Consider the following 23,537-nt stretch of genomic DNA (forward strand, 5'->3'; position numbering starts at 1 on the left):
AGTTATGTCTACCAAGAGGGCCTGGGCAAAATCTCATTTCCAAAGATTCAACTCAGATTTTGATCTCTGTTATTGATCTCTAACATTATACAAGGCTGCCCCTTAGTTTAGAAATTATTGAGATCAGATGGGAATTCACATCAGTTTGGGAGGTTACAAAGCTAAACCCAGAAAGGGTGAGAAGGAAGGTGTAGATCAGATAAAGAACTGCCAAGTTGCTTCTTCAACCCCCTTTATGAATATCAAAGATGCCAAAGCAGAAATTTCATTAGCCCAGTAAATATTCAGTCTTTGTATGAAGTACAGCAAATTTATCTCATTCACAAAAGAAGTAAGATACATTCAGTAGATAATAATGCTCATTTGATTGCAAGCTTTTGAAAATGTTAACTCGGTCATTGTTCAACACTAAAATTCAGAGTTTGCCTTAGAAGGAAGGGACACTAATTTTACAATGCAGGAATGTGTTGCATTATTTTTACACATTGAATGTACATCAAAATAAAATAAATTTTGGAAGAAATAAAGGTTGCTTTTCACCAGCTGTAAAACTAGCAAAACCTCACAATTGAAAGCTATGGAGGATTATCACTTTAGATATTACGATTAGATAATAGCACAATGTTGAATTAGAAATAAAATTTGTTAGCTTTTTCAAAGAAGTTAATATTTTATGATTATTGAAATCAAACAGTGTTCTCTATAAATATATTTTCTCACCATATCATTACAAAATCATTAATACATTGTTCATTACTTCAATTTGAAAATGTGGTGATCAGGCATAAGTGTAGAAGCTTTTAAGTATTGCCAACAGAATTCAAATGTCTGTTTTTATATCTAATTCTGGGCTCTGCACACAGCTTTTAATCAATGTATTATACATCGAATTGATAATCTTAACTCCTAATTATTCAAATACATTAAATATTCATAGATAACAGAACAAATTTTTACATTTTCTTGACTTTCTTCTCCACTAATTATTATGCCTGGAAGCTTTTCAGAGGAGAAGCAGCCATCAGCTTGACTGAACTTGACAAGCTGGCACGGCCCAATTACACTGCTGCTCCAAAGAGCTTTGATGTAGTGGAAACGAAAAGAGATAGGGGCAAATTGTACAGCACATTATGTTAATGACTTGATTTAATACAAGCACTAAACTTTATGTAGACTGTTAAGGAAGATGCTAACACTAATTACGCCACTTTGGTGAGGAAAGGAGGGGACAAGCATTTCATTCTGACAAAGTGCAGCTCATAAATGTTGTAAATGAAATGAAGTAATCTGTGTTTAATTATACATCACAGGCAGCAAAAAAGAGACAGGACCTACAGTAAAGCATGGTCTAGAAGACCTGTTGGATTTATTTTTCGATTAAAATATCCAAAAAAATTGCTTTGAAGTGTGATATACTATTGGTATAATACTGCAATTGGTAAGCCACTTTAATTACAACACTTGACATGAAAACATACATGCATTTGAAACACAATTCAGTACGTACTGTGAATTACTAATTAATTGCAGATCTGCTGAGTTATTGTTTAATTACATCTGCTGGGTTCGCCACCTTAAGCATTCTGGAAATTTATATTTTTCATTATCTTACAGTCAACAGGAGAACATGGTTTTTAATCCTATAATTACACTTACTTCTGGCAGTATTTCGACTTGCAGCCTTCCACCCTCAAGTTCACAAATGAGTCTGTTAAAGGTAGTTAGTTTTTCTTACGATATTACATCATTAGCGTTTGCCTCAGTTCTATACACATTAAAATTGCTGAGTGAACTTAAAGACAAGTTAAATAAGTGTTACTTACCATTCCTAAAATAAAAATTACACATATGTAATTTTCTATCATATTACAGATAGATTAAGACGTTAAAATTGCAAGCATATTTCAGATTCCTATTCAACATAATATGCAATGTGGGTACTTTGCTAAGAAGTTAGTCATTCGTCACTTTAAAATGTCATAAATTTTGATTCTTTAGTGCACTGAACATGTAATTAAATATTCTATGGATTCTTCTAGTTAAAAAGGCATCTGTGCCACTATTTGAAATTGGTGGTGACATTTTTACACCCCTCTGGAGACAGAGAACTAGACTGACAGCCAATCACCCATGGGCAATTGCTTAGTGTAGCTGGTCACATAATGAGATGTCAGACTTACTTTATTTAAGGACTGGATGGGGATTGAAAGCCAATCAGAAATGGTTATTGACTAATGTAGCAGTTATATTACTTAATGCTAGAAATGCAGAACATGCAAGAGAAGAGAACATTGAAAAAGATTCGTGCAAATGACCTTCTGCACTTAGCCTTGATAAATGAATCAATCAGATGTTTGCAATAGAGACAACAAGCTGAGGTAGAGAGATCCTCCATAACTGATAGCTCTCAACAAACCATTAATATATACAGAAAGTATTAGAAGTTATCTTTTGAAAAAACCTTTTCAATGATACTTCTCCAATTCAGGTTTGAAATGTAGCACTTCTGAGGTAAAATATTCCTTTCAGCTTTCATCTAGTACAGACCTCCAAGGCTGTAGAGAGAAGCTTATATACATTATCAACTTGACTGTAAGAAAATTTAGTCAGAATTTGCCTACTTTACAAACTGAAAATCTCAAATTTAAACTTAAAATTTTCTTTGAAAAATGTAAACACTAATTTAGTTAATCTTCCAAAATAAGTCTGCATATCTAAAAGCATTAAACCACGTTTACACAAGCAACAACACAGTGAGAACTAAAAATATTCAGATTTTGTGTTGATAGCTGTGATTGGTAAATGACAGGCTTCAGTTTCTCCATTAGTATCAATTCAACTTCTTGATTTAACACAGATCGATGAAGCTCAGAAATGTCACTGCAAAATTAGGTGTATAAAATGTTTTGAGATTGCATAATAATTGCAAGACTGGGTAGGAGTTCCCTTCCACTTGGAAAGCAGGTATCAAACGTTGAACAAAAGGAGTATGCTAACAATGGATACACAGCCATTTGAATCAACTTAGCTGATTCTGTTTGCCTTGTATCTTCTTGTCTCATTTTTTCCCCTTCCATCTCTCATTTTATGTAATTCCACTTTTGTTCCCTTTCTCCACTAACTGTATCCCTTGATCAGCAATAAAGGTTAATAATCTGGTGTTAAAAGAATAATACTCTCTCTGTCCTAAACATTATATTGCCTTGCATTAAAACTGTTTTCTATAGATCACATAATCAAATTTCAAACATTTAACGGAATAGACTAACCTGCTTTATGTGTGTTGACAGCCGGCCTGGGACAATACAATCATCACTGTCTGTTATTGATTCCTCAACATCATCATCAACTGGGAAAGAAATAAATTCAATGCTAAAAACAATAGACTAATATTCTTTTACAAATTTATAGTTGGAACATATAGCCACATAATATTGTGATAAAAATGATGAAGCAATCAAATAACTTCATAAAAGTTGTGACAAACATTAATAGTTGTAGGTCTATGACTGCATATTTAAAGAAAATAGTTTAGTTACATGGATGACTGCTAAGTATCTCAGTAAATTACATTAAACTTACAAATTATTTGTTTAGCTCTTGCATTTTGTCCTACAATATGTGCCCAAGATTAGAGCTTTATCAGATACCAGCTTTCATTTCATCTTATGATACGACTGCACAGAGGCAAAAACAATAACCAATAGATATGAAGTACAGACTGAAACACAGTCATAGTAAGTTATTACTTTACCTGCTTTTGAGGCAACTGAATTAACATGAAATAATAAAACTGTTCCATAACTAAGAAAATAAATATAGTACTATTGATGACAATTCTCACTCTAGCAGAACAGAAATAATGCTGAACATCACTGGAGAAATAGAGAATCAATTGAAAGGTTCTGAAGAAAATCAGTCTGGTTTCTATCTAAGCTTTACAGTATAGCCTTTTTTTCTCAGTCACTGCAAAGGACCCTCCATTGAAAAAGTCAATAGACCATAGTACCTGGCAGAATGAATAATCTGTTTATATATGCGTCATTTTCACATCAGAATTTTAAAAATTCTTTATCATTCACAAAATACAGCCAAAACAATCAGCATGTCGACTATCTTTAATTGCTGGAAATTGATGCAATCGAGTGCTTGCATGGTCACTTTTAACAGTTAACATTGATATGGGACTAAAGTCAGTTTTTGGCGACAATGGTTCAAAATGGCAAGTTTCGCTTCCTTGAAGGATGAGGGAGGATATAAAATTATGAGAAAGCAGCAATCATTTGCTCAAAAATGTTCTTCCGTTACAACAAATTATTACTTGTACAAGGTTTTGCTGCATCTAGTTTAGCATGCTATCATTACTTACCTTACATCAAAGTTTCTTTGGGCAAAAAGTCTTTATTTTCTTTGTCTGTCCACACACTATTGATGTTTTAAGTTGACAAGACACCAGGATTGGATGAGATGCACCCAAGGATATTGAAGGAAGTGAGAGTGGAAATTTCAGAGGCACTGGCCACAATCTTTCAGTCTTCCCTAGAGTTCGGGGAGGTGCCAGAGGTCTGGAGAATTGCAAACATTATGGCCTTCTTCCAGAAAGTTTGTAACGACAAGCCCATCAACTACAGGTTAAGTGGTTTGGGAGCTTCCAGAAACAATTATTTGAGATACAATAAATTGTAATATGGAATAAGCTGAGTTGATTAGGAAAAGCCATTTCTAAAAAAGAAATCATGTTTAACGAACCTGCTGGAAATTTTTGAAGAGATAACAAAAGCCTTGATATGGGTAATGTTATCGATGTGGTGTTCCTGAACTTTGAGATGAATGCTGCCACATAGCAGACTTGAGGAAAGTTATAGATCATGGAATAAAAGAGTCAATAACAATGTGGATACAAAATTGGCTGAGTGATTGGAAATGGACACTAATGGTCAATGGATATTTTTCAGGCTGGAGGAAAGTTTGTAGTAGAGTTACCCAGGCATCGGTATTGGGAGTCTTGCTTTCCCTTACATACATATTAATGATCTAGATCTTGGTGTGTAGGGGGAAATTTCAAAGTTTTCAAATGATACAAAACTTGGTTCAATTGTCAACTGTGAGGAGGACAGTGTCGAACTCCATAAATATACAGGCAAGTTGATGGAGTGTGCACACAGATGGCAGATGTATTTCAATGTAGGGAAGTGATTTTGGTAGAAAGAACATTGAAAGGCAAGATAAAAAAAGTGTCTCAATTCTAAGGGAGTGCAGAAGTAGTAGGACCTGGGTGTATATGTGCACAGATCGTTGAAAATGGCAGGAGAGGGAGAGAGAGGATAAGTGAAGCATTCAGCATGCTTGCCTTAATTAATAGGGTCATTGAGTACAAGAGAAAACAGGTGCTGTTGAACTTATGTAAGACATTTGTTTGATCTCAGCTGGAGTACTGTGTACTATTCTGGGCAGTAAATCATAGAAAGCATATGAATGCATTGGAGAGGGTGCAGAAGCAGATTATAAGAATAGTTCCATGCTGAAAAACTTCAGGATAGATTGAAGAACTTAGGACTGTTTGCTGTGGAGAGAAGAAAGCTAAGAAGAGATCTGACAGAGGCTTTCAAAATTATGAGTGGGCTGAACAGAGTAGATAGGGAGAAACTGTTCCTGCTTGTAAAAGGGATAACAAAAAAATAGAGGGCACCAGTTTAAAGTGATCTGCAAAAAAACCAAGGATGAATTGAGTAAAAACATTTTCATTCAATGAGTAATTGGAATATGAAATGCACTGCTAGTGGTCTGGTGGAGGCAAGTTCAATTGAGGCATTCAAAAAAACATTGGATGATTATTTGGAAAAAAATAATGTGCAAGAGTATGGGTGATAAGGCAGGAGATTAGCACAAGGTAATGCTCTTTACTTAATGAGCTCATGCAGGCACGATGAACTGAATAACCTCCTTCTGTGACATAACATTTCTGTAATTCTTCTATGATACAATGCACTTACGAGACAACACCAATAAATTAAAGATACCAACCTTGGCCAGGCTCTGTATCATCTAGTTTTTCAGTTATTCCAGAAATAGTGGAAGTCAGCTCTGCAGAGAAATCTGAGCTCTCCTCATCATTCTCCAATCCCTGTGCATTTTCCAACTCTGTGTCTGTGGCAATCTGTGTCTTTAAAACATTATTTAATACTTATTTTAGAATAATATGTAGATAACACCATTAAATGTGTACAGTGTTTACAAAATTCAAGATAAAATTGTACACCAATTTGAAATGCAACATAGAACTTGATCATTACTTAGTTGATACAATGGATGGCACGGTGCCTCAGTGATTAGCACTGCTGCCTCACAGCACCAGGGTCCCAGGTTCGATTCCAGCCTCGGGTGACTGTCTGTGTGAAATTTGCGCATTCTTCCTGTGTCTGCATGTGTTTCCTCCCACAGTCCAAAGATGTGCAGGTCAGGCAAATTGGCCATGCTAAATAGTGTTAGGTGCATTAGTCAGAGGGAAATGGGTCTGGGTGGGTTATTCTTCGGAGGAGCGGTGTGGACTGGTTGGACCGAAGGGCCTGTTTCCACACTGTAGGGAATCGAATAAGGTGGAATTTTCCACTCCTCAGTGTGGCAGGGGTAATGGAGAGAATGAAAAAAGAATCAGAATCTCAACATTGATTAAAACGTTTTTTGATTTTGCCTTTAAACTTTTACTAGTAAATTCAGAATCTCAGAAACTGAGTAGCAATATCTTATTTCCAAACATTTGCACCTAAGTTTTAGCGTAATTGGTATCATTTCTATGTCACTTCCACTTCTCCTCTCCTTTCTTGTAGTGGCAAACTATCAACCTTATCACATCATGATAACTATTCTTGGACCAACTCAGGGAACATTTTGGCCCTTCAACACATTAGAGCTCAACAACATCTATGCCTTGCATGCTTCTAACAAGTTGTTTTGCACGCAAGGGTCATACATGCATCTCATGCATCTACACAGGATTTACCTTAGGTCTCTTAGCTTGCCTCTTTAACAGGTGATTCATTTTTCTCCTACCTGGAGGCTGTCAATTTCTGTGGTTTGCATTGCTTTTTCGTGCAGAGGGAGAGGCAGGCAACTTGTCATAGTGGGGAATATAAACAGTCAAAAAGGTGGACATATTGCTGTATGGCACTGTTCAATGTCAACATTACGCCTGAAGCATATGCCAGCAGCTGAGACAGTAAATACACTGGATGTGCTTCAGGTCTCGTCTGAATGTCAAAGGTGAACAGTCGTCAGAAGGGGCAATGGGATTAGTCAGGGGATACTATCGCCATAAGTCAGCAGATTTCAATCCAGGGTTTTGACAACGGTCAGTGATGTGCTTGTCCTCCCAGTCTCTGGGGGATCTATGTCCTTACAGTGCAGGAATTAGGCCACAGTTTGTCCTGCAAGTCAAATGCAAGCAATTGAGAATTACAGGTAGGCTAACTGAGGTTTTGTGGAGATGTTAATCTTGGAACTCAACTATGGTTCTTTGGTGCTGTTTTGCAAATCCAACCCTGTGGGTATGCTCGATAGTCTGAGGACTATTGGAGATTTGCGAGGGGTGGGGTGGGTGGGGGGGGGAGTGGAATGCTTTCTGTAGCTCTTCTTGGTGGACTATTATACCATGTGGGGGAGTTTCCATTGCACATCTTCCCCACCTTCAATGACAGTACATTCCTTTTAAAAACTCATGTATTTAGTCTCAACGTTGTCCATAAGTGCAATGTGCAGGCTGCAGTCATTCATTAATGTCAGAGGTCCCTGATGCCTGAGTCTGTTGCTGTTAAAGATGAGCAATATTTATACCTTCTTTCACCATTGGGATGTCTGAAGAAGTTGACCATCTATCAAATGTGCATAAATTCACCGGGTCCAATGGCAAAAATGACACAAGAGTAGATGATTTAAGTGTTCAAGTGAGAATATATTTACAAAAGTGCAAAATCATTGACAATTATGTCAACCGTGTCACCTCTGTGCCCTCAGTATAATTTTGTTTCCTCCCCCTCTCACAATGTCTGAGGACTAAGATAGTCCTGATGCCTGCAGGTGGGATAGGAAACCTTGCTTTCTATTCGGCCCTTTTGGCCTGGAAGACTTCAGTAGTTGTCCTTAGAGGCATTTGGTCCTAGAGGACATAGATGTACTGAGAATGGCTTGCCCAGAAGCAGGCTTACCGTCTTTGAATTGGACTTCTGCAGGCTTTGGCAGTACAGGCAGTGGGGAAACTGAGATGTTAGACACCTTTGGGGTCCTGAAAAGAAACCTCTGAGGACATCTGCTTGGCTGCTCCTCCCTGTAGGTGTTACCTGGCACCATCTGGTCTATCTGAGAAGAACAGCAACTGCAGTGAGGACAAGGTCCTTTTCCCCTCTCTTACCATTGACGCAGAGCACATATGGCTAGAGCAATGGAGTGCAGGTCCATGTATATATTTAACCAACACTGATTGACCTTGGTTTCCATGGCAGTTGCCAATCTCTCCATAGAGAGAGATAGATGCCTGCATTCTGGAGCCAGAACAGTATGAAAACATTGTTGAATTCTTCAGTGCTTTGATTAAGTTTGTGTCCGTTCACTTGACAAAGTCATTAGTGACTAAGACCACAGGATTGTTTTGTGCCTGCGGCTGAGCTGTTGTCTGGTCTCCAGTAGTTTTCTGAGTGCCAGAGACTTTGGCATTTCTTTCTCAGCCAACTGTAAAGATGTAGCAGAGACGTACTCATCAGATTGCACTCCTGAGTCTAATCTTGATCATGTACCCAACACGGTGGATGTCTTTGCACTCATGGAAATTGAAGGTATAATTCTTGCCAATGCATCCTCTTAGGTTGAGTGGCTTCATCACCAAAAAGGTAGAAATGAGGGTCTTTGGTGCTGTCTTCTTCCTGGCAGAAGTTGCTGGCTAATACTAGTGCCTTAAAAGTAGAGGTGAGGTAATTTGTTGATTAAGGTGAATAAACTCTTAGGCAGATTAAGAATGAATTAGCATTGGTATTAATGGGAGAACAGCTAACACAGCACAACAAAGCTTCCTGGTTTGGTTGACCATTAAGCTCTCCTGTCCACACATAAGCAGTCCTGCTCTTCTCTGGTCAAACTCCTCAAAAGGAGTTAGAAACTGGATGTCCATCTGCTCCTCACTTATCTTGACCTGCTTAGTCCTATTGTGGGCCAGGCTTTCCTGCAATGAGATAAAAGAAGGATTGAGTGAGATGAAAGTGAATGCAAGATTGGTTAGTGGTGATACAAGAGCTGGAGAGGGAGTGAGACGTCTGCATGAGGTGAGTAGAAACACAGAAGGTAGAAAGACATTGTAATTTTGGTGGATGAGGTGGTTGGGAGTCATTGCATGGGCAGGGTATATGCAATAGTGAGAGCCATGGTAAAATGAGAATATAATGGCAGAGTTAAAGTGGATGGTGGCCCTGAGTGTGAGGTACTGGAAAGATGATGTTGGTACTTAACTTTGTAGCACACAGATAATCATTGATCATCTGCCTGTGCTGCTGAATGCCCTGGTTAACCTGCGATACTGCACTGACTGAGACTACTACCTGGGCCCTGGCTGGCAATGTCTGGTGACATGGTCTCCTTTGGTGGCCTTCAGGAAGAAGGACACTTCTCCTCTTGAACACCTTATCAACAAGCACTTCTGGGCACCTGTCTGCAAAGACAACAGCGAGTTTGGCTTTCTGGCCATGTCATTTGGCTGGAAATGGTGCGGGATCATAGTATCAGAGCCTAGCTTGGAGTTTCTGAGATGGTGTATAATGGGCTTTAAATATGGCACCAATGGTATGAATACAAGAAGGCATTAACACTGGCGTGCACTTCCACCTCTCATGCCATGTAATTCCAGAAGGGGACCTAACAGCCCAGTTGAATAATTAATGAGAGGAAGAGTGGAAGATTGTATGAAAAATGTCACTCTGGTCCATGGTTAACTGGTACAGTCGATTCTGCTGTAACACATGTTTCTTCAACATGAATTGGCTTTAATGCGATGGAAGAATTTAGACCGTTATTTTTAGAATGCAAACTTTCCTTATCTGTATTGGCTATAATGTGATTCGGGTTCCATTAGTTAAATGATGTGGCTATTGCGCAATTTTCTTATAATGTGAGAGCGCAGGAGAACTGAACTATCGCATTATATCAGAACCAACTGTTCAATGTATTTCACTCAAAACACTTAAACTAAAAATGGGAATATTCTACTCTTGTATTTTCTGCAATAAAACCTATACAAAGGCAACACCATATTAAATGTTCTACTTGTGAGAAAAAGTAATATTTCTGTCATTAAAAAAATTAAGTTTTGAAATTACTTCCTCCATGGATGCTATGGTACAGAAGTATCAGGGTGGCTTTGTACATGAATCACAAAAAATTAGCATGCAGATGCAGAACATTATTAGGAGAGCAAGTCAGGAAGGCCTGTTACAATGATGCAGAATATTGGCAATTCAGCTCTTCAAAGATTGTATGCAGGTTTGGTCTCCTTACTTGTGTTCAATCAGGTTCACTGAAGATTTTTAAAAATTCATTCAGGAGATGTGGGTTTCACTGGCTGGGTCAGCATTTATTGCCCATCCCTCACTGCCCTTGATAATGTATTGGTGAACTGCTATTGTGAACTAATGCAATTCATGATGCTGATTCCTGGGATGAAAGTTATTGCCATATGTAAGAACTGTGTCTTTTTTGGTGTGTGTTTAAAAGCTGGAGACTGAAATGAGAAAGAACTGTTTAAAAATCAGACTTTGAAAGAGTGGCTGGAGGTTTGCAAGCAACTAACCTGATATTCATGGTAGACATTGTAAACAACTGTTTGATCAGGCTGTCATTGAAGTCTGAGTTGCAAACGAAGAGGAACCAAATGGTTCTCTATTTAGATGCAGCTGAGAAGTTACAAGAGGTTGGTTGGTCTGTGGACTAGTGACAGTTATCAATGACAGAGACCTTTTGCTTGCCAACAAGTGTGTGATTGGTTCTTAGGTGAATGAGCAGCTTGTAGCAGAAAAAACGTTAGAGACAGAGAGGAAAAATACAACAAGACCTTGATCAGATATGCCAATGGGCTGAGGAGTGGCAGATGGAGTTAAATTTAGATAAATGCGAGGTGCTGCATTTTGGAAAAGCAAATCTTAACAGGACTTATACACTTAATGGTAAAGTCCGAGGGAGTACTGCTGAACAAAGAGACTTGGAATGCAGGTTCATAGCTCCTTGAAAGTAAGGTCGCAGGTAGATAAGATAGTGAAGAAGATGTTTGCTTTCCTTTATTGGTCAGAGTATTCAATACAGGAGTTGGGAGGTCATGTTGCGGCTGTACAGGACATTGGTTAGGCCACTGTTGGATTATTGTGTGCAATTTTGATCTCCTTCCCATTGGAAGGATGTTGTGAAACTTGAAAGGGTTCAGAAAAGATTTATAAGGATATTGCCAGGGTTGGAGGATTTGAGTTATAGGGAGAGGGTGAATAGGCTAGGGCTGTTTACCCTGGACCGTTGGAGGCTGAGGGGTGACTTTATAGAGGTTTATAAAATCATGAGGGGCATGGATAGGATAAACAGACAAGGTCTTTTCCCCCGGGATGGGGGAGACCATAATTAGAGGGCATAGGTTTAAGGTAAGAGGGGAAAGATATAAAAGAGATCTAAGGGACAACTTTTTCACACAGAGGGTGGTGTGTGTCTGGAATGAATTGCCAGAGGAAGTGGTGGAGACTAGTACAATTGCAACATTTAACAGGCATCTGGATGGGAATATGAATAGGAAGGGTTTGGAGGGATATGGGCCGGGTGCTGGCAGGTGCGACTAGATTGGGTTGGAATATCTGGCCAGCATGGGCGAGTTGGGCTGAAGGGTCCGTTTCTATGCTGTACATCTCTGATTCTACAGTCTTATACCAGCCCAGAACCTGCCTGTACTCTGCAGCCAAAAACTCTGTTTAACTCTGCAGAAAGCAGTAACTTTCCCTGCAGCAGTTGTTGCAATTGTGACTTTTGAAATGATAAATTTGAGGTATTTTTGAAGTGAATCAGTCACTCTATGCCTCTTACAAATGAATGGAAGCAACCAGAGAAAATCATCTGAAAAACTAGGGGTCTTGCTAGCTGAGGAAGGACCATCTCAACTTTGGAACAGTGAAGCAAAGACCACTGAAATGAATTTCCAGTTTTTCTACCTTGGCCAGTAATTTATTTCACAATGTGTTTATCTGTGTATGTATGGGGAAGTTTACAAGGAGATTAATGTTTTAGTTAGTTTACATCTGCTTACCTGTGGCTATAGTCTAATTACTAATTCTTGATTAGTGTAGACATCTGGTCCCTGCTTTCTATCAATCTTAGTCTGAAAATCTACATTGGGATACTATGCGTAAAACAATTGTTTTAACATTTAGTTTGACTTGAGGAATAGCAAGGTCCAATTTACAGCACATTTCCTCAATGTGTGGTTTAGTGGACAATGAAGAAGGCTATCTAGTAAGGTATTCAGGCAAAAAGAAAAAGGTGGTGATGTGGCATTGCTGGTTAAAGGGACATCAGCACAATAGTGACAAAAGGATATTAGCTCTGACAACGTGAGTAACGGTTCAGTTGAGAAATTCCAAGGGGCAAAAAGCATTAGTTGGTGTCATATAAAGGTCTCCAAACTGCAGTGGTGATGTTGGGAATGGCACTGTATTGAAAATTAGAGACGCATGTGATAAGGGAATATTGGTGACCATGGGTGATTTTGATAGATTGGGGAGAGTTACTGAAAGGGATGACAATGGATAGGCAATGGCAAACATTCAAGGAATGCATGGGGAACTGCAACAATTTTTATTCCTGTCCAGCACAGAAGCAAAATAGGAAAGAAGGCCAATCCATGGATTACAAAGGAAATTAGAGATAGTAACCAGTCCAAGGTAGAAGCATACAAATTGGCCCAGAAAAATAATAGGATTGGGAGCAGCTTAGAATTCATAAAAGAAGGATGAAGGGATTGATTAAGGAGGGGAAAATACAGTACGAAAGTAAGCTTGCAGGGAACATAAAGACTGACACTAAGAGTTTCTATAAGTACATGAAGAGAAAAAGATTAGTGAAGATAAACGTAGGTCCCCTACATACGGAAACGGGGGAATGTATAATAGGGGACAAAGAAATGGCTGAGCAACTGAATACATACTTTGGTTCTGTCTTCATAAAACAGAACACAAATTGGACACCAGAAATGTTGCAGAACACAAGATTTAGTGAGAGGGAAGAACTAAGGGGGATCAATATTAGTAGAGAAAAGGTGCTGGGAAAATTGAAGGGACTGAAGGTGGATAAATCTACCTGATAATTTACATCCCACTGGCTCTAGAAATAGTGGATGTATTGATCATCATCTTCCAGGATTTATAGACTCTGGTAGAGTACCTGCAGATTGGAGGGTAGCTAATGTTACTCCAATATATGAAAAGGGAGGTAGATAGAAACGAAGGAATTATAGACCAGTAAGCCTAACATCGGTAGTGGGGAAAATTCTCAAATCTGTTATCAAGGATTTCATAGCAGAGCATTTAGAGAGCACAGCTTTTGGAAGAATCAGACAGAGTCAGCACGGATTTATGAAGGGAAAATCATGCTTGACAAATCTGTTGGAATTCTATGAAGATGTAACTAGTAGAGTTGACAAGGGGGAAATAGTCAATGTGGTATATTTGGATTTTCAGAAAGCATTTACGAAGTCCCGCATAAGAGATTATTGTGCAAGATTAAAGCACATGGGATTGGTGTTAAGTGTTTTGAGATGGATAGAAAACTGGCTTGCAGAGACGAAACAAAGACTCAGAACTAATGGGTCCTTTTCAAATTGGCAGGCAGCAATTAGTGGGGTACCACAGGGATCAGTGCTAGGAACCAGCTATTCACAATATGTATGAATAATTTGGATGAGCGAACAAAATGTACCATCTCAAAGTTTGCAGATAATAGTAAGTGGGGTGAGAGGGTAAACTGTGACAAAGATGTAGAGATGCTTCAGCATTATCTGGACAGGCTGGGTGAGTGGGCAAATCATGACAGATGCAGTATAATTTGGATAAATGCAAGATTATTCAATTTGGAAGCAAAAACAAGAAGGTAGATTACTACCTGAATGGCTATAAATTGGGAGAGGGGAACATGCAATGGGACCTGGGTGTCCTTGTGCACCAGTTGCTCAAGATAAGCATGTAGGCAATAAAGAAGGCAAGTGGTATGTTGGCCTTCATTGTGAGCGCTTTCAAGTACAAGTGCAGGGATGTGTTGTTGCAGTTATGCAGGGCCTTGGTGAGGCCACACCTAGAATACTGTATTAAGTTTTGGTCTCCTTTTCTAAGGAATGATGCTCTTGCTGTCGAGGGAGTGCAGTGAAGGTTTACCAGGCTGATTCTGGGGATGATGGGACTATCGTATGAGGAAAGACTGACTAGGTTAGGATTGTTTTCATTGGAATTCAGACGAGTGAGGGAGATTTCACCGAGACTTGTAAAATTCTAACAGGACTAGACAGGGTAGATGCAGGGAGTATGTTCCCGATGGTTGGTATGTTCAGAAATAGTTTGAGGATTCAGGGTGGACCATTTAGGACAGAGATGTGGAGACATTTCTTCACCCAAAGAGTGGTGAGCCTGTGGAATTCATTACTACAGGCAGCAGTTGATGCCAAAACATTGAATGTATTCAAGAGGCGGCTAGCTAAAGTACTTGGGGTGAATGGGATCAAAGATCATGGGGAGAAAATAGAATTAGGCTATTGAGTTGGACGATCAGCCATGGTCATGATGAATGGTGGACCAGGCTCAGAGGGCCTCCTCCTATTCCTATCTTTTATGTTTCCATCTAAAAGAATAAAGAAATCTTGATCAACTGGGCTGAAGAGTGGCAGATGGAGTTTAATTTGGATAAATGCAAGGTATTGCATATTCTTAAAACAAACAAGGGCAAGACTTAAACAATTAAATGTAGGACCTTGGTAGTGTTGGAGAACAGAGAGACCTGGGTGTTCAGATACATGTTTGCATCACATATAGATAGATGGTTAGGAAGGCATTTGGGAGGCTTGTCTTCATTATTCAGACCTTTGAGTATAGGAATTGGTAGGTTATGTTGAGGTTGTACAAGACATTGATGAGGCCTCTTCTGGAGTACTGTGTCCAGTTTTGGTCACCCTGTTATAGGAAGGATGTTATAAGCTGGAGTGGGTTCAGAAGGGATTTACCAAGATGATTCTGGGAATGGAGGATTTGAGATTTAAGGAGAGGTTGGGAATTTTTTTACTGGAGTGTAGGAGGTTGAGGGGCTACCTTTTTTACACAGAGGGTGATTAGCATGTAGAATGAACTTCCAGAAGAAGTTGTGGATGTGGGTAAAGTTACAATGTTTGAACGACATTTAGATAAGTACATTAATAAGAAATGTTTGGAGGGATATGGGGTCAAGGATAGGCAGGTGGGACTAGTTTAGTTTGGGATTATGGTCGGCATGGACTAGTTGGACTAAAGAGTCTATTTCTGTGCTTTATGACTTGTAACACATGTGAGAAAAGGTTGAGGTTAGCTCAGTACTATTTGGAGTTTAGATAAATGAGTGATGCTTCTACTGAAACACATAAGACTCTGAGAAGCCTTGACAGGGTACATGATGAGAGAATCCTTCCCCTCAAGGGGAATCTGGAACTAGAAGTCACAATTTAAAAACATAGAGTCATCCATTTAAGATTGAGATGCAAAATATTTCTTTTTCTGAGAGGTTCTTTAGTCTTTGGAATTCTTTTCTACAGAGAGCACTGGGAGGGTGGGTCATTGATTATATTCAATGCTGATTTCAACAGATTTTTGATCAACAAGAGAATTAAGGGTTAGATTGGGGAGGGGGATAGGTGGCAGAAGGAAGGAAAGAGGAATTAAGGCACTATCAGCTGTGATCTGACTGTATGGCATAATAGACTTCAGGGACTGAAATAGCCAATTCCTTTCCTTTTTTATGTTTCTTCTCCAAGTCCAAGTCTCATTAATTAGAAACCAATAACCTTCTACCCCAAACTGTGCTATATTGAGAGAGGCAAAGGCATACTGAAAATAGGAGTTAAGAAAACTACATGGTGGCGATTAGTTTATTGTATAATATAGCATCTCATGTTTTACTTTATGCAGTTAGATTGGAATGTGCACTTTCAACTTTTTTTCTATTTTGTGTTTACAGTAGTATGGAACTATTGGTGAATGGGGAAAAGTGCTGAAATTTCTGACACACTTCATTACTTATTTGATCACAAAGTACCTCTCATCCTATTTTTGTACCTCCCCTTTCTGCTGCATTTCTTTCTCTTCTACATCCTTGCTCACCTCCTCTTCAGACTCAAACCTCATAATAGTTAAGCAGTGCAGTATGCCATATACCACCGTAAATTTTGATTGCAGCTTAGCTGGGTAGATGAAGGAATCTGAACATTCCGGGCAATGGAATCTTTTCTTCAAAATGCAGATAATGTGCTCTATACTCTTCTTTTTGGCAACATGGCTTTTATTGTATGCCTACTGTGAACATGGGCATGAGTTCTGCACCACAATCACGATCTATATGATCAGTAGGTAACCACTACTGTTCAGCCTTCGATTTGCTGTGGTAGATGAAATACAGATAGAACAAAGAACTGGCACAGATCTAAGGAATCATTACTAGTGGTAGGATGTAGACATTAGGGACAATGCACTACTTGTAATGACACACCAGTTTCAATTTGAAGCTGTAAGATTCCCTTTAGTTCAAGAAAGTTACAGAATTCACCTATGGCACTACCAATGTGTATAAAGTCATTGTGCATAATAAAGAAGCCAAGTGACATAAACTCTCATGCTGGGCCTGCTTGTCTCTGACAAGAGAAAATCAAAAGAGACACCCAATTACCTTTCTTGATCAGCACTATGCTGCAAACTATGAGATACTGCTTATGCTTTCAGCAGTAAACTGGAGGAAGCCAGATATACAGAGGTTAGAGCCATAGTCACTTTGACATCCATGGTGTGTAGCTTTGAGGTTGTGGTTGCAGTTGTAGCTGTAGCAGTGCTGTCTTAAGAAGAGGTAGATTTTTCGACAGAATCTTAGGGAGGTGATGGGGATCTTGGCCACTGGTTGGAGATCAATTGCTGTATTTTCTAGGGAGGACTACTACATAAGTGCCACAAATGTACTTAGCAGACCAGTATCAGGCCACCTACCAGGATCAAGAAGCCAATCAGAGGCCTGTAGCTCTACTGAACAGTAGCACCACTGAGTAGATGGCGCCTGCTACTGATACAATACCCACCTGAAGCCTTGGATTGTTGCTAGATCTCTGGCCAGAGATGATGTGGTAGGGGAAGATGGTGAGCAACAAGGAAGAAGTAGCTCTTAGTAGGCCTCCCAACTTCCTGATGCCAGATCCCTCAGTTAGATACTGAAACTTTTGAAGAGGAGTTTCACATGGGATCCTGAAAACAACATTGTATGTATCTTGTTCCCTGTATGGTGGGCACCCACCTCCTCTGCAAACTCCTGGGTTAATACCAGTGATGGTGGGATGAGGCCCTTAATGGCATTAATTGCTGAAACTGAGTTTTCTTGCCAACCAATCAGCATGCTTTTACCATGTAGTATAAACTGTTGCTCCCTTTGAGAATTGGGATTCTTGCATCTGTCCTGATGAGTACATGATGAAAAACATCAATGTGTCTCATATTACTTTAACACTCAAGCCTAGAACTACTAAGTAATTATTAGACAAATTGTTCTTAATTCTACCAGAAACAAAATACTGTCAATGCTAGAAATCTGAAATATAAAACCAAAAGTACCCAAAGACCCTCAGCAGACAAGTCAACATTTAAACAAAAAGACAATTGTAATTGTTAATCCTGCACTTCTTTTTTTCAATTGAACAGCCAGCTCTTTATACTATTCTAATGAAGTAGCACTGAAATTATGAAAATGACTATATGACCATATCACAGCATCATACTGTGCAGAAGATGTTCATTTGGACAATCATTTCTGTGATCACTAGATATCAAGATATGGTCATCAGATACAATGAAAGAAATCTGTTGTAATGAACAAGATTGTGGCTCTCTTTTTATGTTATTCACTCAATGTTAAACAGTTTTAGATAAAGTCCAAGCAGAAATTAGAACCACAAACCATAAATCTCAAGCATTTGAAAGCTCCTTCAGCATTATAAATCTGTTCAGAAAAGTAATGATACATCTCAGTGGCAAGGTGAGGCTTGAACCTGAATTTTCTGACCCAGAGATAGATGCATTAACACTGCACTGCATATTTGAGTATTCTTTAGGAAAAGAGATAAACAAATTTGATCTGAATTATAAAGCAAACAAACAGCTCAATTTAGCACTATAACTAAAAAAAAACTATGGGATCAAATTAAATTAAGTGCGTCCCCACTGTGCCTAATGGCCTATGAAATCTCTGGACACCCTTGAGCCCTCTTCAAGGACACCCAGGTACATATGTAACCCCGAAAGAGGGAAGGCAATCAGGAATTATGACTCCCTCCACAGCTCATTGTTTAGACTGATAAGTGCCTATTATGACCAGGCACAGACCAATGCAGAGATCCTACAACTTGCCTGCACCCCTCTACATAGGCTGCTCAAAGATAAGGTGCGTTTAGGTGAAGTGCAACATAAAATTCAACAAACCACTCCTTAGATGAAAAAAATGTACAATCTCCTGCAATCAATGTTTACATGGTCCATGGACTCTGTAGAATAGCAGTTGGCCTATTGGGAGTCCAATACATTTGAATACAATTAACTAACTAGCTCACAATACCTGCCTGCCTTGGTACCTTTATCTTCTAGGCATTTAGCATCCTATTAATATCTTTGGATATTAACATTTTAGTGAAACACTACTATGCTGTAACCACGCTGTGCGTAGAAATTTTTGATTCCATTCATTGGTTATGACAGTATTTTGGAAAATGCTATTCTAAAAGTCTCAGTTGCAGGGAATTTGCTTGGCATTATAAATATGCTGTTGACTTCAATGCTTGGGCTTGAAGTACTGGCTGGGATCTGTACTCTGAGTTATAAGATTTTAGTTGTTTCTGAATAATGAGAAAAGATTTCTTGGCTAAGACCATTTACATGGACTTAGGTCCATATGAAAATAGCTACAATATGGAGAAAAACTCTCTAGAGGCAAGAAATTGGACCATGTGTTCCTGTTCTCAAATACAAACTTGTGCAATTTTGTCGGTCTGTGTTCAGTGGTCTATTTCATTGACACAATATTCAAGCATGAAAGGAAGAGAACCGAAAAGACATTTGTCCCTTGAACATTCTAATGAGGGTCTTCATGCTGAGCAAGAACCCCAACCACTGAAAACTAAGCAGGTTTTCCAAAATTCCTTAAAGGAACATTAGGAGTTGACAATGAAAAGGAATATTTCTTCTGTTTAACTTATCTCCATTTTGAAACAGTAGAACACCTTAATATTAAGAAGCAGAGGTAGGCCAATCATTTCAAGAGCGTAATATCCTTTGAGGAGAAACAGTTGTTTAAGAAACTAGGAGTTTTCAGACATTGTAATTTCTCATCTTTAGGAGAGACTGTGGGTTGACGTCAAAATGCACCATTTAAGACCATGAGACCATAAGACATAGGAGCAGAAGTAGGCTATTCTGCCCATCGAGTTCACTCTATTATTCAATGAGAACATGGCTGATCTAATTATCTTCATCTTCTCTTCCACCCAAAGCCCTTAATTCCCTTACTAATCAAAAATTGTCTATCTCAGCTTTGAATATACTTAATAACCCATCTTCTACAGCCCTCCACAGTAAAGAACTCCACACATTCATCATCCTCAGAGGAAAAAAAAATCCTTATCTTTGTCTTAAATGGGTGACTCTTTACTTGGGAGATTATGCCTTCTGGTTCTAGACTCTCCGACAAGGGGGAACTATCTCTCCACATCCACCCTGTCAAGTCCCATAACAAATTTATATACATCAATATGGTCTCCAATGTTCTTCTAAATGCCAATGAGTACAAATCTAATCAACCTTTCCTCATAATTCCTCCAAACTCAGGATCAATACTGAACCAGTTGTAGTCTGACTAGTACCTTGCATAATTACAGGAAAACCTCCCTATTTTTACACTTCATTCCTTTCGAAATAAAGCCTATAGTCAAGAAGCAGTACTGTTAATGCTGACTCCTTAGGGGCTGCTGTCAGCCAACATTATCCAAAATACTCCGAATCCAGGTCTTCTCCACTTCCTTCCCAGAACCATCTTTCCAAAGTTTGCTGTCAGGAATGTGACCAACTCAAATAAGTTAGGAGTCAAGCAGCTATGGCTGTCTTTTGGCATCTGCAGCACACCAAAACTTTGCTGACAAAGCCTAAGTTACAAATTGGACATGTTCTGAGGCAAGTCACCTCTTTTAAGTTTCAAAAGTGGCCTGAACCAACTTGTAGTCTTTGTTTATTTTCTAAAGATATACGCTTGTTGGTACAAACAATTCATGAAGATTCTCCACTATGTAACTAAAAATGAACAGAAACAAAATCTCATGTCTTGAAATCAGAATGTAAGAAAATGGCCAAAAGTGACAATTTGAGCTTTGGGACATGCAGGACGAACTTCATTTTATACATATTTCTTTAAGTAAGGCTTTGTAAAGCTGTTTATGTATTCTTCTTTTCTGGTTATCATCTGCAGAATGAAAAAAAAACTGCCAAGGCACTATTTCTTCTCTTATTGCAATCGTTTTTCAGGACAATGAACACAGCCCATCAATACCATCCATCAGGCCAAGTTTGATAACAATGGTCAGACAAGGAAGGAACTGGTTCACATTTAATATAAAAGAAAGTTACCCTAATGATTTAACTCTTTAAAACAGGCTAAAAAAATGTATAGAACTCCACCAAGTCAGAATAAGATTTTTTTTCACATACCTGATTAATTGGTTCCGGCTCTGTTGTAGCAATTTTTGCCTCATTTGTTTTGCTTGTAACATCAGCAATATGGTCGTCAGAACGTTTTGTTCCTTTAATTATCTTCAAATTGATAAAACACGAATGAGTTAGATACACAACTAACAATGACTGACATAATTAGTAACTTTTTTAAAACAACTATGTTAAATTATTGCAAGTTGTTGACTTCAGTTGCAAGGTATGAAAGTAAGGCAGTGGAGTTCTACTGAATAAAACAATGCAAATGACAGAAAATTGAAATGAAAGTCCTTCAATGTCAAAAGAGAAGTTAACACAATGGATAGTAAATGTGAAAAGTAAAGGATGGAAAAATCCCTCAACCCACCTTATCCCCTCGCATTGCAACTCACTCATCTGAGCATACACGTAAAATTCAACTTCCCATTGAGTTTGCTTTAACTCGCTTACCTTGTCAATAATTTCAAGAGCATACTACCGTTTGAGGAAAAAAAATAACCTTCTACATTCAAGTCTAAATTATTTATATAACCACAAACAGCAAGGGTCATGACACTGACAATACAGCGGAACCCCACTAGACACAGGCTTCAAGTCACAAAAACACTGCTCTGCTTCCAACCACTCAGCTAATTCTGTATTTACCAAATTTCTTTAGATCCTATGAGCTGTTACCCTTGTTATCAGTCCCCCATGTGGGATCTTATCAAAAACCTTGCTGAAGTCCAAGCAGACCACATCAAATGCAATGCTAGCATCGACAGACCTTGCCACTCCTTCAGGAAATTCAGCCAAGTAGGTTAGACATGCCCACCTCTTGATTAATCCTTGTCTCTCCAACTGCAGGTTAATTCTGTCCCTCAGAATTGCTTCCAACAATTTCCCACTGCCAAAGTTAGACTGACTGACCTGTAGTTTCCGGATGTATCTCTTGCCACCTTCTTGAATAATGGTACCACATTGGCTGTTTTCCAGTCCTTTGGCACCTCTACTGTGGCCAGGGAAGAACTGAAAATTATTGTCAATACACCAACTATTTCATCCTTTACCTCACTCAACAGCCCTGGAATATATTTCATCTGGTGGAGATTTACCCACTTTTAAGCGTGCCATACCATTCAGAACCTCCTGTCTATGCTAACGTCTTTAAGTATACTACAGTCCTTCTCCCTGATTTCTATACCCACATTGTGTCAATGTTCACTAGTGAGAGAGACAAAGTATTCATTTAGAACCCTACCTATGTTCTCTGGCTCCATGCACAAATTAGCATTTAGTATCAATCTGCATGTCTGACCAATTTGATTGAGTTTTTCAAAGAGGTAATCAGGTGTATGGGTGAGGGCAAGGCATTCAACATAGTCTACTTGGACTTCACCAATGCTTTCAATAAGGTCTTTAATGGCCCTATCTTTCCCTAGTTAACTTTTATCCTTAATCCTGAGTTTCCTTGTAAAATAACTTAGGATTTTCTTTTATTTTACTTGTCATTATTTTTTCCTGGAGAATTTCTGCTTTCCTGATTTTCTTTTTAATCTTCCCCTTGCACATTCTGCACTCCTCTAGGGCTTCTGCTGTTTTAAGCCCTGGGTGTCTGCCATAAGTATTTCTTTTTTGCTTTATCTAATACTGTGTATCCCTTGATATCTAGGGTTTGCGGAATTTGTTGATCATACTTTTTGGATTTATTGGAACATGTTGGCCCCATATTCTCCCCAATTCCTTCTGGAATGCATCCCACTGCCCTGACATAGATGTACTTAAAAATATTTGTTTTTAGTCCACTCCGGCCAAAACATACCTGATCTTCTTAAAATTGACCTTCCTCCAGTTTAGAAGTTGGATTTCAGATCCATCCTTGTCTTTTTCTATAACAACCTTGAATCTATTTGAGCTATGATCACTATCTACAAAATGTTACCTCACTGATATTTCAACTACGTGCCTGGTCCCATTACTTAAAATTAAGATGCGGACCACCCTCCCTCTCTCTCTCTCATAGGGCCTTCTACATACTGTCTTCAAAAAATCTCCTGGATGCATTTTTAAGAATTCTGCTCCCTCTAAACCATTCACACTATCATTACCCCAGTTAATGTTGGGGAAGTTGAAATCCCCTATGATCACTACCCTATTACTTTTACACTTCTCTTAAATTTGCCGACATTTCTGTTCTTCTATTTCTTTTGGACCATTAGTGGGCCTATAGTACACTCCTAGCAATATGATTTCTCCTTGCTGCTTTTTAAGTTCTACCTATTTGCCTTCATTTGAGGAGCCTTCTAAGATGCCATCCCACCTACTGCTGTAATTGACTTCCTGATCAAAACTGTCACACCCCTTCCTCTTTTACCTCCTTCCCTGTCTCAGTTGAAGACCCTATATCTGAGAATATTAAGCTGCCAGTTCTGCCCCTCCCTCAATCATGTTTCCGTGATAGCATTGACATCATATCTTCATGTTTTAATTAGCTGCACAAGTTTGTATTACATTTTTATAAAATCCTGTTGCTGCTCC

General features: G+C 38.8%; 1 protein-coding gene across 6 annotated transcripts in view; it reads right to left on the reverse strand.

The window, feature by feature from the left end:
* rpgrip1l (RPGRIP1 like) overlaps positions 1–23,537 on the reverse strand; it is a 232,851-nt gene that overhangs the window by 71,548 nt on the left and 137,766 nt on the right. For all 6 annotated transcript variants that reach the window (XM_072547375.1, XM_072547374.1, XM_072547372.1 and 3 more), the window contains 3 exons: positions 21,021–21,122; positions 6,025–6,163; positions 3,270–3,349 (listed from right to left, as the gene is read on the reverse strand). In XM_072547375.1, the coding sequence (XP_072403476.1) occupies positions 3,270–3,349; positions 6,025–6,163; positions 21,021–21,122 (321 nt within the window). The remainder of the gene's footprint in view (positions 1–3,269; positions 3,350–6,024; positions 6,164–21,020; positions 21,123–23,537) is intronic.

The sequence above is a fragment of the Chiloscyllium punctatum genome, chromosome 26 (assembly GCF_047496795.1).
Source record: "Chiloscyllium punctatum isolate Juve2018m chromosome 26, sChiPun1.3, whole genome shotgun sequence".
Taxonomy (NCBI): domain Eukaryota; kingdom Metazoa; phylum Chordata; class Chondrichthyes; order Orectolobiformes; family Hemiscylliidae; genus Chiloscyllium; species Chiloscyllium punctatum.